General features: G+C 40.9%; 1 protein-coding gene across 3 annotated transcripts in view; it reads right to left on the bottom strand.

Annotated features, from left to right (window-relative positions):
* Positions 1 to 17,972, bottom strand: part of DCBLD2 (discoidin, CUB and LCCL domain containing 2) — a 35,709-nt gene that overhangs the window by 5,726 nt on the left and 12,011 nt on the right. For 2 of the 3 annotated variants that reach the window (XM_077927173.1, XM_028726637.2), the window contains exons 2-14: positions 17,501 to 17,728; positions 14,714 to 14,851; positions 13,411 to 13,462; positions 11,833 to 11,905; positions 10,389 to 10,522; positions 9,406 to 9,446; positions 8,135 to 8,350; positions 5,936 to 6,060; positions 4,447 to 4,594; positions 3,902 to 4,027; positions 2,677 to 2,770; positions 2,132 to 2,181; positions 235 to 372 (exon numbers count right to left, since the gene is read on the bottom strand). In XM_077927173.1, coding sequence (XP_077783299.1) covers positions 235 to 372; positions 2,132 to 2,181; positions 2,677 to 2,770; positions 3,902 to 4,027; positions 4,447 to 4,594; positions 5,936 to 6,060; positions 8,135 to 8,350; positions 9,406 to 9,446; positions 10,389 to 10,522; positions 11,833 to 11,905; positions 13,411 to 13,462; positions 14,714 to 14,851; positions 17,501 to 17,728 — 1,563 coding nt within the window. The remainder of the gene's footprint in view (positions 1 to 234; positions 373 to 2,131; positions 2,182 to 2,676; positions 2,771 to 3,901; positions 4,028 to 4,446; positions 4,595 to 5,935; positions 6,061 to 8,134; positions 8,351 to 9,405; positions 9,447 to 10,388; positions 10,523 to 11,832; positions 11,906 to 13,410; positions 13,463 to 14,713; positions 14,852 to 17,500; positions 17,729 to 17,972) is intronic. The other variant, XM_028726638.2, reaches the window with a different exon arrangement.

Here is a 17,972-nt window from a genome sequence, read left to right as displayed (position 1 = left end):
TCATAAAAACTCAAGTGACACAATTCTGTGAGAGGACTGTACCACATTGGCTAACTCCAGAATCAGTCCTTCTACAAGCTGTATTTGGAATCTATCCCCGGCACAGATTTTTAAAAGAATTTAGAGGGTATGGGAGGAAATACAGGAAGGTAAAACTATTGCAATTTAATCTGCAAAGATATTTAAAACAGGCACCATTTACTGAAATCAAGATAAACTGGAGAACACAAATACCTGCAGTTTGGGTTTGTAACATGGTTGTAACTTCTCTTGATCTAAGGCAACTAACTTCACTGCTGCTGTAACGAACAGGTGTTTCCTCGTGTTCTACAGACTTGGCAGGAAGAAACTGCTTCATGCCTTTCCACCAACCTATATCAAGGTTTACAAGTGACATGGTTATGAATCAATATGCATTTCTTTAGCTTTGGAACTTCCCCTGTAATGGTTACCTGGTTACTCTGGGGCAATTTGCCTGTTTAGCACAGTTCCAGGCTACATAGACAAACACCGCCAAGCCCTTGGCTCACGTGCTTCCCTCTACCCCTTACCTCTTCCTGCGTGGCAATGAAGAGGAGATTTCTTTATTACATCTCTATACCGTATTAGTGGCAAGAAATTGGAAAAATGAAACAACGCCCATGATAACAGAATGGCAGACTCTTATGATTGAATACCTTGAACTGGCAGAGATGACAGGGAAAGTAAGAGGACTCTCAAACCAGAAAGAATACAAAGAATGGAAAATATTCAATGATGACCTAAAAACATATTGTTCAAATAACAATCTCCTTGCGGAACTAAACTGATCCTTGTAAAATACAATGTGTAAATGTTAATTTACTAGAGTACACAAAAACAAACCAGGGTAATAGAAGGCTGTGCGTTTAAATGTAAATAACAATACAAATATAATGAGAAGAATTGGAAGTATTTGTATTTTAATTAAAGACGATTATGACATTTCTATACCACGTTTCAACTGAAGATCACAGGGTGGTTTACATTATGTCTAAACTCGGAAGCTTTGGATAGTTCAGTTGTTCAAACAACCCAGAATCAAATCATGGTTTGTGATCTCAGCTTGTTAACAAACCATAGTGTAAACAAACAGAAGACCACCTGCTAAGATGCAGAGAGGGCGGTGGTGCTCATGTCCTGCCTTGTGTGCTTTTCACAGGCATCTGGGTGGCCAACGTGAGGATTCTGCACTAGATGGGCCACTGGCCAGACACTGCGGGCTCGTATGTTCTCATGCATTCTTTCAATGCATTGGGGGTTGTATGTTCAATGGATATATGCATGTATAGGTCCTAGGCGCCACCTCATGTGGCGGAGCATTCCACATGTAGATCCATACATGGTGGTGGTGGGGTGTGTGTGTGTGTGATCACAGAATTGTAGAGTTGGAAGGGACCCCAAGAGTCATCTAATCCAACCTTCTGCAATGCAGGAATCCCCTCATGTGTTTGTGTGAAGGTCCCTCTTAAGACACAAACAGCCCAGGAGGAAGAGGATGGGGCATTCAGCACCTGTGACAAAGACAGCAGAGCCAGACTAGAGTCTGGTGATGTAGTTCCTCTGAAACGCCACCAGAATGTTGGAGCCTCTTGTGGATGGGCTACAGAGTCAGCTGGCCACAGAGGGTGGAGGAACAGCACTTTGGCAGGGAGAATAAAAGGGGCAGTATCTGAGGGAGAGAGTTAGATAGGGTTTGGTTTTGAGTTAGAGCTAAGGTTCAGGTTAAGAGATAGGGTTTGATTTCCTGATCAGTGAAAGGCAGCAACAGATGGAGCCAGCCATGCTTCACGGGGGGGGGGGGGGGGGGGGAGAGAGTTGTCCCAAAAATTGGTGGAAGCATTAAGAAGGCCTTCTCTCTTGCTGCCATCAACAGTGCTTCCACCCTTGGTGGGAACAGAAAGGGCCTCCCCTTTAAAACATACAGAGAGGAGAAGGCAGGAAGGATTTGGGCTGCTCAGGTAATCAAGTCAAACACTAAAGAGGCTTTGTATGAGGGGGATGAGCAAGCAAGTGCTTGCCCAAGTCCAACCATTAATAGATGGAATTTGCACAATTATATGTTCATCTCAATGCTTAATGATGCAGCTAGAGGTCCTACAATGGTTATTACCTGCACGATCCCAATATGGTATGTCATAGGTTCCTTCTGATTTTCTCTTTCTGAAAAAGTGAGTGAAATGCAGAACACATCCAAAATTAGTGTCAATATGAAACAGCCATTTGAGATCAACACTGCGGGTACTAGTTTTGAAGAACAGGTACAGTCTTTTCTGGGGTTGTGGGTGGGGAGGGTGATGGTGGAGAGACTGAAATACTAAGGGACTGATCTCCTTCTCACTTTATTTTAAAGAAATAGCAGCAAAGACAACCCTCCCCCTGGAAGTTAGTTAAATTTGCATGTTCTGTTGATATAAAAGCTGCTGAACCTACACAGCCGTCTCAAGATTTATACATATCAAAGTAGTTCAGGTTAAAGTACTGCACGACCAGGACAAGGCCCTCCTGAACACACATCCACACTAATTTAAATTATTCTTCATGTTAATGCATAAATTGAGCATTTTAATTGACCATATTTCATTTCTCCCATTTCCTCCTGTACCTATTACATTTCCTCCCTTGCAGAGGATGCAAAGCATTTAATTATTCCTTTACCTGTTTCTCCAATGCCAGGCACAAACTAAGATCAAAATGAGGGTGGTAAGGACCATGACCAACACAGGAACCAGAACAGCTACCAATGCCACATCTGAAAGCCATTAAACAAGTGGAGTCCATAAACATTGCAGGCACACTAAACGAAACCCCCTTTATTCCTTGTACAAATACTGAAGAAAGTTCATTTAAAGCTTGTAATGGCATCCGAATATTACTGCAGCAAAATACCATTTTGCACTCATAATAATATGTAGTGGAGAGGGAGGGAAACTGAATTTGTGCAATGGGCTTGATCCTTAATTTCACCACACCTGTGGGCTGTCTAGAACCACCAATCTGTCAAAGTTCAAAAGGCCTCATTGTAACCACCGATCAGCCAATTCCCATTTATAGCAAGGCCCCTTTACAGGCGCCAGTTTGAATCCAAACGATCGCCTGCAAACAAAAAAGAGCTTGCTGGCAGTGTCAATCAGCTGGTCCTGAGAGCAGGCCCCTCAGCTGCGGTTTGGTGAGAAATGTCCTCTCAGACCAAAGTCAGGCCTAATGAGACCCAAAGGCCCATCTTGGTATCACCCCAGCAAAACATTTGAAGCTGAGAATGTTTGTTAAATTGTACACAAACTGGTTAGCAGTGGGGTATCCATTTCTAGTTTTCTACTCAAATTTAGCATGTCCTTTTGGCTGTGGTCTAAAAACCACGAGCCTCTTGGGCTTGCCGATCAGAAGGTCGGCAATTTGAATCCCCGCGATGGGGTGAGCTCCCGTTGTTCGGCCCCTGCTCCTGCCAACCTAGCAGTTCGAAAGCACACCAGTGCAAGTAGATAAATAGGTACCGCTGTGGCGGGAAGGTAAACAGCATTTCCGTGCACTCTGCTTTCTGTCATGGTGTTCTGTTACACCAGAAATGGTTTAGTCATGCTGGCCACATGACCCGGAAAGCTGTCTGTGGACAAACGCCAGTTCCCTTGGCCTGAAAGCGAGATGAGTGCCACAAGCCCATAGTTGCTTTTGACTGGATTTAACTGTCCAGGGGTCCTTTACCCTTTACCGTATATGTCAACTATCTATCTCTGCTACATGAATCTCTACTACTACTATATATATATATTATTGATAAATCAATATAGTTGGCAATATACCAAAAACATAGCAGGGAATCAATATAGCATTACTATTGACCCTTAGCCTTATGCAATGCAATTTGCTATACAGATGTCACTACCTTTGGTTACGCTTGGAGCTACTGTAGTGTTCTTGATCTCCGGAGTGAAGGTGGTTTTATCAGTGTGCGAGGGAAAGTCATTGCTGTTCCTGGGTGGTGGGGGTACTGTAGGTCTTGGAGCCCGAACTTTAAAGAAAACCAAAATTTAAAGGTCACGCCATTCGTTAAAGCACCAAGCAGATTCCTTTATGTAATGACGCATGCTACAAAATACAATGGCATTTGCATAATCTTTAATATGCCAATACAAAATTGCTGCTAAGACTTGCTGTGCCAACAAATGAATGCATGGATTACTGCCTAAGAAAACTGTTGCGAGCTGCATTGTGCTCATACTTTGGGAACAAAACTTAAAACATTGATGCAATTGCTGCACACCAGACAGTCAAGCAATGAAAATCTGTCAAATTTGTTAGTATACATGTTATTCAAAGAACTGGGAATAACACAAACTGGGAAGGCACAAACAAATTCAGTCTGCATCACATTCTTCTCCCAAGGCAAGCCATGCTAATATAAAGAATGGTAAAAGTCACTCCACTTACCAACACTGAACTGACATCCTAGCAGTTCAACTTTCATTGCGATTTTCTGGTGCCACTTCAAAGGGTTTATTCTAATGAAACGAGCAATAATGGGTGGAATGAAGTTATTGCGGACTTCTTGATAATACCCAGTGTTGCCTTGAAATACCTGGAAAAACACAATTTGATGTAAAATACATCATTTTTCTAAGACATTAGAAGTTCTGCATTACAAAATACTGCTCCAGGAAAATAAGCTAATACTCCTATTTTCTTCTGCTTGCCTAAGCTACTCTGGGCAGCAGACACAGAGTTCTTAAAGTACAGATGGCTCTAGTAGTATAACTTATTCTGGGGGTTTTAATTAGATACCTTTTATTGAAAAGCCTTGTATACATCTGCTAAATGACACATTAAATGAGCTCCAACCAGATACTGTGTGTGTGTGTGTGTGTGTGTGTGTGTGTGTGTGTGTGTGTGTGTACACACAGCCATACTGCAGTATAAAATGTTCACCTACCCAACAGAAAGCCCATCTACCTAACCTTTGGTCGATTACACTCAGTTAACTACAAAAGTTTAGGTGGATGGACTTTTTAAAATTATTATTTTGTATGCCCAGAAGAGGGCAGTCAAAAGCAAGTATTACAGTTCATTTCTGATCATTTTTCCTAGCGTACTGCATACTAAGCATTTGTTGCTCCACTTAATATATTTACTACTCTAATTTACTACTGGAAATACCAATCAACAGTGGTCTCTTTTGAAAAACTTCCCTATATTTTCATAAGGTGATAGGTACACAGCATTTATCTGGGGGAAACTGAAGGCAAACCTTCATTGATGTGACCTGCTACCAAAACCTTGGTAGTGATAAAGAGTCAGATTTGCACAGCATTCAAGTTCACAACCTGCTGCCTTTTCCAAGCACAAGAGGGCAAACCGCTCTACATTAGGTCAAGCAGTGCAAAAATGTAACGCCGAAACACTTCAACGCAGCATACAATATTAGTAATGTACTACCATCTAACAAATACACACCATACATATTCTTCATTGTGTCAAAAGCCTAGATTCAAATCTCCTCCCCCCCCCCCCAAAAAAATCCCAGGATCCCATCTCCTCACCCTCCTTCTATGCATGCACATCACACACAGACACACTGTAAGCGTAGCTGTATTCCTGGCTTCTTCTGGAATTCTCTCTTCCTTCAATCCAAGGAATACACATGTGAGGAGAGAAATCTTTCTTTCCTCCAGCCTCTGTTTCTTCCATGAGTATCCTGGATGGGCTCGTGTGACTCATGTTTCAAATGAGAGACAAACTTATGCTCCCATTTTCAGAGCTCTGTAATAACCAGCATGCTTTCTATCCATGGAAGAATGTTAATTCCTTGGGAAAAGCACCTTCATACTTAAGTGATGCTTCCAGAATCATTAAACACACACCCAGAGTTCCTATGTACTCCAATTTCATCTTACTTTGCACATAGAATATTGGGCAGGCTTACCTTATCCCTCTCAACACCAGGTTCTTTGTATACTGTCCACTTCTGCCCATCGTTCCTGTATAGAATCCTGTAGGCAGAGACATAATAATGGTACTCTGCTAAGGTGGATCCAGTAGTTATTATACCTGTGGACAAGAAGGTTCTCATTTACAATAAATAGCAAGAACATTTGTAAAACATTTAATCAACACAGACGATAGCCCAGCAAAAACAGAAAAGGGAATTACGAAGAACTCCAAAGAAGGATCTCTCCAAACTGGTCCAATTTGCCATGAAATAGCAAATGTGGTTCAGGGTAAGGGTAAAATTCTGCCCATTGTGGCAAAAAAAAAAATATATCTACATATACACTGATGGGCTATAAACTGGTGATAGCAAACACTCCACTTGGCTTTACAGGCCCTGGATCACAGAACTGCAGAGTTGGAAAGGACCCTGAGGATCATCTAGTTCAACCCTCTGAAGTGCAGGAATATGCACCCGTCCCATACGGGGATCAAACCTGCAACCTTGGCATTCTCAGTGCCACACTCTAAACAACTGAGCTATCCAGTCTGACAATGGCTGACCAGAAAGGAATATTGAGGTCAGGGTTGATAGGCCGATGGAAACTTGAATCAAATAGGTGGCAATGGGGGAAAAGGGGCGAATTCCACGTTCAGGATTGTTAGGAAAGGGACTGAAAATAAAACTGTCAGTATTGTAGTCCCTCTCAACAAATCTGTTCTTCAACCACACTTCGAATACTTTATATATATATATAAAAAAGATATTGAAAGGTGCAAAAACAAATTAATCAAAATGCTCAACTGTAAGAAAAGGTTGCCAGGTTTGGATTTATTTATTTTTAATTTGGAAGGCAAGGAGGAGGGACATGACAGAGGTATATAAATTATGTGTGGGGACAGGAAAGTAGAAGGACCTTCTTCTCCCTCCCTCACAATACGAGAACCTGGGCTCATCCAGTGAAGCTGAAGAATGGGGAATTCAGGACAGACAGGAGGACGTATTTCTTCACACAGCTAGATCATGGTTAAACTATGGAATTTGCTACCACAAGATGAAGCGATGTCTACCAACTTCAGACTGCTTTAAAAGGCAAGCAGACAAATTCATGGAGGATGATGCTATCAGAAACTACCACCCCCAGGATCAGAGGCAATTCAATGCTTCTGAATTCTAGTCACAGGGAAACCACAGCAGAGGGAGATGCTGCCTTCATGGCCTGCTTGTGGGCTTCACATGGACCTCTGGCTGGCTACCAGGCAGACCATGACGCTGGACTAGAGACTAGACAAACCTTTGTGGCAGGCTTTCCTCCTGCCTTGCCTAACACAGAGCCAAAACTAGCAGAGGGCTCAAGCATCGATCTCTGCTACAAGAGGCCATTACTAATGTAAGGGTATTGCTCATGTATAGCACTGGACTGAGGACATGAAAACACACACACACACACACACACACACACACACACACACACACTTCTTTCTACACCGAAAAGGCAATATCTGTAATATCTGATTCAGTATTTGTAAATTGTCATGGAGATTTGAAGACACGAGAGTAAACATATCCTTAAATAACTTCCAAATGTCACAAGTATTTTTTGTTGTTCTAATAACATCTATCTGTTTTGTAAATAAAGCTCCATGTCTTCACTGTAATCGTGACTTCTGCACTTTTATGGCTTTTTAATGCTTGGCATTGTGTTTCAATCTGCTATTGTCCACGGACCGATGTAATAAACGCCATTCATCCATTCAAAGCATCAGGGGTGGACCTTGGTATTATGGTGTCCTGTGTGAGGCCAAATGTTGATGACCCCCCCCCCCATACACACCTCCAATAAGGATGGTAATGGGCTTTGGGAAGGAGACACAAGGTTCTGGCAGAGTTCTACAGCCCTCCTACCTCCTTCCCAAAGCTGGGAAAACACTAACTAGGCTTTGAGAAGGAGGCAGGGGACCTCTAGGACTCAGACACAGCCTCACACCTCCTTCCCAAAGCTCAGTGCCTCACTTGCCCAGCTTTGGGAAGGAAGGAGGTGGGAAGGAACTCCCTTCACCCCTGCACCCGGGGGGTGGGGTGCAAATCGTGTTGCCCTAAATCCACCTCTAGGCATTGGGGTGTTTACTGCTAGGAGAGGACTTGTCCTAAAAGGACTCTTGTCCTCTGAAGAATGAACACAGGTGTGCTTACCTGTTATGCGTTGCTCTTTGTTTAGGTCTATTTGCAACCACTGATACTCATCATTGGTAAAAGCTGCCCAAGAGTGCCCAGGCCTTTTCAACCTGGCTCTTTCCGGCCTCCAAGTGCTGGGCTGCCCCACTTGCTCAGGCCATTCTAGAAATGATGATGCATTAATCTGCGAATCAGCAATGACTCCAGACTCCATTCCCAGTGTCCCGTAGCAACCTAAACATACAAAGCGTCCAAGAGATGGTGCAACTTTTATAACGCAATAAATACTTAAACCCTTCCCAAGGCCTAAAGACAGAACAGGACCTAGATCACAATGAACCTTGAACCATTTAAACAACATATATTGAAATGCAAGTAAGTTGATTATCTCTCATCGAAATGCCTGTCTTTGCAGACAATCATTCCAACAAGAGGTTTTTATCGCTACTTTAAGGAAAACCTGGACTTTAGCAACATTCAAAAAAAAGTAGCACAATTTTGGATCTTCCCTCCAGTCACACCTAAATTGCAAAACGCTTTGCTCTGGGATGTTTGGTTGCAACCTCCCTTTTGGTGTTTAGTTCTATGGCAGAAACCTTTTAATTTTGCCATGTGTTTGTTCTAATGTTGAGATAAACCTCTACTTGGTGCTTATACATATTTCCCCCCCCATAAAATTTGCGACCTACTTTTCATTATAAAATAATCTCAAAGCAGGGTACCGCAAGTAACACACAACAAATTTAAACAAGAAAACGGTAAAAACAGGTGAGCGCAAAAACACAAGAGTTAAAATAGCTGTTTACAAAGTGCAACAATATAGATTCAGCCAAAAGCCTGGGTGATAGAGTGGGTCTTCTTCAGCTGGTATCAGAAAGACTTGATGCCAAATATATCTGAGTGGGGAGGGAGTGCCACAGTTTCTATCTGAAGCACCTCTGCTTTTATAGTATCATTATTTTTTTTAATGGTTGGTTTTAATTGTTAGCAGCCCTAAGTGGTAAGCACCGGAAGGGCACGATACAAACATTTATATAATAATAAACATCTTTGATTCTGAAATAGAATGAAAAACTTCACAGATCACTTCAAGGCAGGGGGTGCAGGAGAGTGGGAACGATTATCTCCTACAATAACCGAGAAGGAAGGCGGGATAGTTCAAGGCCAAAGTTGGAAGATCTCCATTTAGCCACGAGTTTATGTTGGCAAGGGATCAAAGAGATACCAGGCTAGATAAGATTATAGATCCCATTAAACACAAAGGGGCAATATAGAGAAGAAAGGCTTACCACTAGTTTTGAAAGTGAAGAGACCTGAAGACAGTGCTCCTCTGTGTAAAAAACAAACCAAAGACACCACAAAACTACATCTTTAGTTCCAACAAAATGTAACATTTCCCCTTAATTTCTCTCTCTCTCTCTGTGTTCTATTACAACATCGTTCAAGGGCGAGGTGTTTCTGTATTATAGCAGTAAACTCACTACTCTTGGCACACTATTCTAATAATTATGGGATAAAAGCTGCGCAAAAAGTTGATCTAAAAGACTTCACCCTGGAAAGAGCCATAGCTCAGTGATAGAGCATCTGCCTTGTATCCCCGTCATCTCTAGTTGGGAAGAATCCTGCCCAAAAACCTAAGGAGAGTCTACCAGCCAATATTGAACTAAATGAACTGATGGTTTGGCAACAAAATTTCCAAGGTAAAATAAGAAAAAGCCAAATCGCACAATTTGACATCCAGATTGGCATTTGGAAAATGTGAATATTCAAGAGAAGTCATGCAATATTGTATTCACCCTGAGTAAAAAAAATAATATACCAGACTAAATCTTAATGCATGACTTCCAAGAAATATGGACAGTGGATAAAATGGTCCATCTATATTTCTCGAAAATCTTTATGGAGTGTGTGAAGGCTTTTTAAATACTGCCCATCTCATATTTTAAGAGTTAAAGAAAAGGAATGACAACAAAAGTTGGCTATGAACAAGCTGCATTCATGATAATCAGCAAGAAAGAGAAGGAATTTCACAAACAAACAATGTTATGGAAAACTGCTTTAAAAAGAGATATTTTCACAACTTTGCAAGAGTAATGCTTCATTACTTATAGGCCAAACTATCTAGTAACACTACAGGAGCACTGCAGCATAACAATTTAACTGATATCCTTGCCTGAACTTAGCCTTCATATTTCAGAACTAAGTATTTACCTGCAATGATGTTTTAACAATACAGAGAAGTAGCAACTGAAAAGCAAACATATTGACTTACGCTTTTGAAGTGACATTGTTAGCCAGAGAACTTTCATAGTATGGAATGCCTTTGCTGATTACGACATTGATCTGACCTCCTAGGACGTTGGACACCACTCCTGCATGCACCCCAGCCATGCAAATGGAGGATGACTTAGGAGAGAAGATAGATTACTTACTATCTGATAGCACTTCAACAGTTTTTAGTAGGCTAAGGAAGCTATTGCTAACTATCTGATAAGTATTAAGCTTTCCTTTTGCAAAATGTGGTCCCAGGCCACAGAGAGGTTAGGCTGGCCTCAACTAGAGCTGTGGCTCCAATCTGGTGGAACGCTCTGCCACAAGAGACTAGGGCTCTGCGGGACTTGACATCTTTCCGCAGGGCCTGCAAGACAGAACTGTTCCACCAGGCTTTCGGTCAGAGCACAGCCTGACTCCCTCCTTTGGCAATCTTCACAGAACTTTAGCCTAATGGTTGCCATCAATTTGATTTGAATTAATTTTATAATGAAATGATTTTAGAATGTTGTACTATTTTATTGTTGCTAGCTGCCCTGAACCCGGCTTCGGCTGGGGAGGGCGGGATATAAATAAAATTATTATTATTATTATTAATAATAATAATAATAATATACTAAGCATGCCAAAAATACAAAGCTCTCCCACTCAATCCAGATATAATTCTGTACCAGATCTTAAATGGACCTAGGACAGAAATGGCTAACTTGTAGCATTCTGGATGTTGCTGGACTAAAACTCCAGCCATCCCTGAGGATTGATCATGCCAGCTGAGGCATTTGGAGGGCCAAAGTTAGCTATCCTTGGTTAAGAGATATTGTCACTGAAAGCCTGTCTACATCAATGTGCCTTGAGTGCTTAACATATTACAGTGGTACCTCGGGTTAAGAACTTAATTCGTTCTTGAGGTCCGTTCTTAACCTGAAACTCTTCTTAACCTGAGGTACCACTTTAGCTAATGGGGCCTCCCGCTGCTGCCGCCGCCATGCAATTTCTGTTCTCATCCTGAAGTAAAGTTCTTAACCTGAGGTACTATTTCTGGGTTAGCGGAGTCTGTAACCTGAAGCGTCTGTAACCTGAAGCGTTTGTAACCCGAGCTACCGCTGTACATTGGTAGGCAAACTAAGGCCCAGGGGCCGGATCCGGCCCAATCACCTTCTAAATCCAGCCCGCGGATGGTCCGGGAATCAGTGTGTTTTTACATGAGTAAAATGTGTGCTTTCATTTAAAATGCATCTCTGGGTTATTTGTGGGGCACAGGAATTCGTTCATTCCCCCCCCAAAAAAAAAAATATAGTCCAGCCCCCCACAAGGTCTGAGGTACAGTGGACCGGCCCCCTGCCGAAAAAGTTAGCTGACCCCTGACATATTACAAAGCCATAAGCTGAAAACTACAGTTGAATACCCAATTAAAAGTTCAAACAACTATTCTGAAGTTTACTTACATCTCTGTAGCCGTGAGGAACAGTCCCAAAAACATCAGTAAAAGGAAGTACACATCCAGCTGGGCAATATTTACTGTAAGAAACAGGAATATAAAAGTAAGATCTGCAAACTGCCTTCAATTACAAAACTGGAATTTTTAATAGCCTGTGTGGTGAACTAACTTCCTTATGAACTGGCATGTCAAACATACCACTACTTCACAAACGCATGACAAAATACTTAATATCTGCCAGAGTCAGAAAAATCACGTGCCCAAGAGAAGACTTTCATAGCAAAAAATGAGTATGTAGCTAAAAGTGTTGTGGGGTTTATATTTTAAGCAGACTTAAGGAAGAATCTGGCTCTATAAAAATTGGGTAATGCATTCTTATTGTAATTTTTTTTATACTAAACACATCAAATCTGCACAAATCCTTGTGGGTGTGCATGTACACTTAAATGCCTCTATAGTGCCTTATTGTGAATTGGCTTAGTGCACCTTATGCTTAAATCCTGGAACTCTAAATAAATCCCATTACTTCAGTGGAATTTACAAAGTAATTACATCCAGGTCTGCACAGCATGTGAAAACTGCCAAGCTGCAAAATTTAATCAGGAAAGTTAACTGAGCAAGTTTAGGGATCCATCTACACAAGTCTAGTGATTTAAGGATGTTGTGGGGGAAGGAGACGGGGATATTGCTACACCATGCATAATATTGTACTACTGAAGATGCCGTGCCTCGGGTAGATTACTGGCATGAGAGATTACAAACATTTTTAGGTAAAAGATATAAAGAATTACTCAACTGTATGTAAGCACAAATTATATGGGGGGGGGGGGGGAAATGCATATTAATTTCTAGGTTGACACACTTCAGACCTTGAAAACCGATTATTATGAGACCTAATGCAATCTACCACATTTTAATGGTTAGTCCATGTATTAATACTCCAAAATAATGGATCACAAGCACTGAAAAGATATGCCATAATTTCTGTGATCTATGGTGACTAGGAGTCCACCTTCTTAATGGACAGCCTGGTATTACAATAAATAATACTGTCTGGGGCAGTGTCTGCTTTTCTGTGGGTCTGGTACCAGATGTACAAAGAAGACAGGTGGTGATCTATTTTTACTTAAATTTTTTAAAATTAAGTCCCACTGCATGTATTGGGAGCTTCAAATGGCCCCTGCAGATGACAGTACACTGGGCCTAAGTGCACCCTTCCTGGGTGTGGAATGTCCATCCTCTGTGAGTTCAGGCCAATATGGGCTGTGTCAATTTTAACCTGGGCTCAGGGCATTTGTTCTGGAGACAACCAGGTACTTGGGGTTATGAATGCAGAGAGAGGGCGTCCCTCACAGAAGTAGCTAGGTGAGGTATAGAACACTCTAATCCTTCAATTGCTGTCTTCTCCCAAAACCTTTGGATTAATTAAGTAAAATGAACTGGAGGAACTGACATGGAGAAGGATCAGAGTAGGAAATTAATTGGGGTTAAATTCATTGAATATTGAATTGATCTGGGGATGTGTTATACATCAAGAATTATTATCAAATTATTATCAAAGTATTAAAAAGAGACCGATTCTTACCTGAACTCTGGCTCAGAAAACTGACTTGCAGTGTCTAAACACGTTATTAAATCTAGAAATAAAAACATAGTACAGAGATTATTTTTCAAAAAGCAGGAATTCTGTAATTAAGGGATGAATAATAATAATAATAATAATAATAATAATAATAATAATAATAAATAATTTATTATTTATACCCCGCCCATCTGGCTGGGCTTCCCCAGCCACTCTGGGCGGCTTCCAAAAAAATATTAAAATACTGTAATACATCAAACATGAAAAGTTTGAAGACAGTAAAACTGATCTCCCTCATCTGCAATTCAGTGTAGTATGAGGCACTTGCTGCAGTCTGATAATACATCAACATGAAATAGATTTTTAGCAGCATAGTAGAGAATTGCACATTTATAATTAGCTAGAGACCTAATAAGATCTATCGCATTATGAAAGTATTCATTTTAAAGGCTCGGGGAAAATCCTGGAGCGAATGTGGTGAACATTATATTAATCGAGTGAAATGAAAGCATGCTTAAATAGTTTGAAAGAATATACTACCCTTCAACAGAGATTCCAGGGTAGCTCACAAAAAAAGTCAAATATGTTTAAAAAGCCTGAGAGAATAAGAATAGCCCCACTGACACATCCAAGCATTGCTGGTGCACGGTGGGTCTTTATGAGGGGGAAGGGAAATACACAAATGGGGCACCACTGCAGTTCATATTATAATCATTACCCACATCTAACCCATACTGAAACCATCCCAAACAAAGCAACAAAGGGGAGGGGGCACCATAGTCTCACAGATCAATCCTATGCATCTTTACTTGAAGTAAGTCCCATTGAACACAATGGAACATGCTCACATAGAAGCGATAGATGGGATTGCAGAAATGGAAGAGATTGGGTAAGTCACTGGGCAAAAACTGATGCAGCTGCAATGCAATAGTTGCTATCTGTTAGGAACCCTAAGGACTTTGCCCACTTCCAAAAACCCCCAGTTCTTTTGTATTTTGCATTGTTTTAAGGGGTTTTTTATATTCAATTGTGTCTGTACGCATTACAGTATACTGCCTTGATGTTTTATGAGTGGGCCATTTATAAACTTTATTCGAATCCCATATTGTTCTGCACCATATAAACCAAGTTATTATGCATCTTACTCTGTCTAGACGTGGTTTTGTAACCATCCATGCTTAATTCACTTTGAATAATTTATCAGTAATTGGGTAACAGAAAAGTAAGAATGAATTACATGTGGCAAGAAAGCACACTTAGATGTGTGGTGTGCTTACATAGCACTAGGTAAGAAACATATAAATACCTGTTTTGTCAGTGGTTGAATAGGATGCAAGAAACCCATGTCCATAGAAGTGTATGCCACTCATGAATTGTACCGTAACTTCATTACCCTTCGATTCATTTAAATTCTCCATCTGTAAGCCTAAACCACAGTATTTTCCTGCAAGGGGCAGGAGGAAGATAGTTACTAAGCATTTATTGATTTAGTATGGATTTGCACATTCAGAACGTCTTTGACAGCTCAACAAATTTGTGAATCTACTTCTTATCATCCCCACAGTTTCAAGGCATTAAGAAATCCCAAAGCTAGGGTTTGTTTGAGGCTAAACCCATCTCCTAAATCTCCACAAATTATCAGGGTGAAATCCGATGCTGAAGGAAATGAATTCTACTTGTACAGTAGGACTTCTTCCTTTCCACCTTCTATGTGCCTTTCTCAAGAGGTTCCCTGGCCCTTTAGAGCAGATTTTCTTATCATCTTGCAAAGGGGAGGAAGGTGAAATCCTGCTTCACAAGCAGGTCTGTTCTGCTTGTGCACACACAGCACTGGCTACAACCTCCAATTCTGAGATGAAACCAGGACACAATTATTAAGGAATACTAAAGGAATGGTGCAGAGCAATTTTAGTACACTTCACCATCTCTACAACTGCTACCAAGTATCCAAATAATTACTATCCAGTCTCTTTGCCAAATACATGTACACCACTAATTTTACATTGTTTCCTATGCATTGTTACTCAGAAGGAATACCCACTGAGTTCAATGGGACTTATTCCCTGTTAAGCATTAATAGGACTGTAGTGTTAAAACTATTTGTGAAAGTGAAAGTGGTTGGCATGGATTGTGGAGCTGTTCTGAAGAACCAGTCACTCTGGAGTTTCCCTTTTTTTAAAAAGTTCCCAGCATCAACAGAGTTGGCTTCAATACTTCATTCAAATGCTGACGCTCTTACACCACAATATATGCTATATCTACCTTTGCTTAAAGATTTGAATCCTCCGCCAGCCCATTATCTGCAGTCAACGTACTTCCGCTGACTCTTATTTCTAATACGCAAAACTTACACTGGAAGTTCAAAGGGGGGGGGGTGAATGGCTGCCCGTTTTAACCTTACCATTATTTTTTTTCCAAAAAGCTCTCTCTCAGCAGAGCAAGACACACACACTGCTCAATCTCTTATGAAGCCACACTAGCTGGGAACAGCTGAGAGGTAAAGGGAACAAAAGTAGATAATTTATTTGGGCCAGTGAACTCTACTTGTAAAAGTGTTTAAGCCCTAATCAGGACTGGACGTTCCTTGCCATTTAAGGACCTCATGTTTTCTTTTCTTTTTTACGAGTGAGCTTGGCTCACAGCAAGTCTAAGTTTTCATGCAATATCTAAGTAGAAGAGTCACCAAGCTTGATAAAAGCCTTCACGTTACAGATGTCGTGCAACCACATTCAATCTTCTGTCTAAAAATACTCCATCAGAAGAAGTATCTAGGTCATGGGTTTAGAAGGAAGAAAAACAGTGCAACAGATTTTTATATATATATAAAAAAAAATCAACCCAGAAAATGTCAGCTCTGTTGGTATCAATGACATTTTAAGTCTTTATTCCACTCTCCCCTCCCTTTTTTTGGCAGCATACAAAGACGTTCCCAGCACAGACTAAAGGTTTATTAAACGTTTCACAGTCAGAGATACAAAAGTAATAAAAACCACAGGATATTACTGCCACTTCATATATGTCAGATTTACCATCATATTGACAAATTTACAAGAGAAAGAATACGTTTTAAAATCTTACAAAAATGCAGTTTGGGGAGTGATTTCCTTTGCCCTGCATATAATGTCTGCGCTTCTCAATCCCCAATCAGACAACCATCACCATCTTTCTCTCCCAAAAGCCAGGTAACTTTATCACCACTTAGACACAGCTGTGTTTTGGTGCAGAACAAAATATTGCCAGATACGATTAAAAAGGAGACATTTCTCTATTCAGTGCACATTTAAATTTAGAAGACCAGGATCTTTCGACCAAAAAAGAAGTTGGAAAACAAAGGTTTGCCCTTATAATATTCCTTCGAGCTCCTGTTTGAAAGTTCTAGCTATAACCGTGAGGGCACCATAGCTCATTTGTAGAGTATGTGGTTCAATCCCTGGTATTTTTAGATAGGGATTGGAAAGATTCCCATCTGAAGCTGTGGAGAGCTGCTGCCAATCAGTGGTGATGATTTAGAACTTGATGGAACAATGAGCTGACTCAGTATAAGGCAACTTCCTGTTTCCTATGTTCCTTTATCCTCTTCCTGATCATTTGAACGCCTTAACCCCGAGAAATTAATGATGAGCATATCTCCCCTGAAATGCCACTCCACACACTTCTCTTTTAGTTGTACACGAAAACATCTTACACATACATCTAAAAATGTAAAGTGTAGGGTTAAACTTATGTTTGGAGACACGCTGTCATGATGCTTGTGTTTGCAAGCTCAAGTCTGCCACGTTCATGCTTTACAGAAGGGCTGGCAAACCTGTTGTTGTCCAAATATTATTGGACTCGATCAGCCCCACCAAGCAAGATATGAATTGTACTCCAGCAACATCTGGAGGGCCCAACTATCCAGGGACACCTGTGACTGGTCACAGCTCCCTCTTGAGAGCTCATAAAAAAGCATTAGAATCAAATTAAATTTCTTCTCTCAAGTTTTGGGAAGAATGGATCGTGCAAATAATTCAGACATGTTTTTACTAAATAACAAACAAACCATAAAGGAGTTTCCCCCCCTGTTTCGAACAACATAACAAGAAGAAGTTCTTACCTATTTCTGTCCTTGTGGGTCCAATTCCATTATAAACTCTCACGTAATTAAAATGGCAAGAATCTGAATCGTCAATATCGAAATCCCCAAATTTGAGCTGCACTCTCTGCTCAGGCTTTACTCGAATCTCCCATTCACACACAGTGCTGTTGGGATAGGCGTGCGGGTAGTTAATAGATGTAAAAGTCCCACTTTCAGGACCTAAAACGGTATGTCCACATCCATCACCTACAAAAACAAAGATTGACCGGTAGTGTGGCTTTCTCATGCATATGCTACTTTTAAATAAAGAATGGGATTCAAACCCACATCTCAGTACCGGTGTTAAAGCTGCAACTCTGTGCAAATTCACCCAGGAGTAAGCCCCACTGAACACAGTAGCTTGCCATGCAAGAGCAGACATACATAGAATTGTGCTGCATAGTAGCATTTCAGAGTTCAGTGCCTTATTTCTGCACTGGCTCTAGGCTTC

Source organism: Podarcis muralis, chromosome 4 (assembly GCF_964188315.1).
Source record: "Podarcis muralis chromosome 4, rPodMur119.hap1.1, whole genome shotgun sequence".
NCBI lineage: Eukaryota > Metazoa > Chordata > Lepidosauria > Squamata > Lacertidae > Podarcis > Podarcis muralis.
Note: the sequence above shows the minus strand (reverse complement) of the source record. Positions and strands in the feature narration are given on the sequence as shown.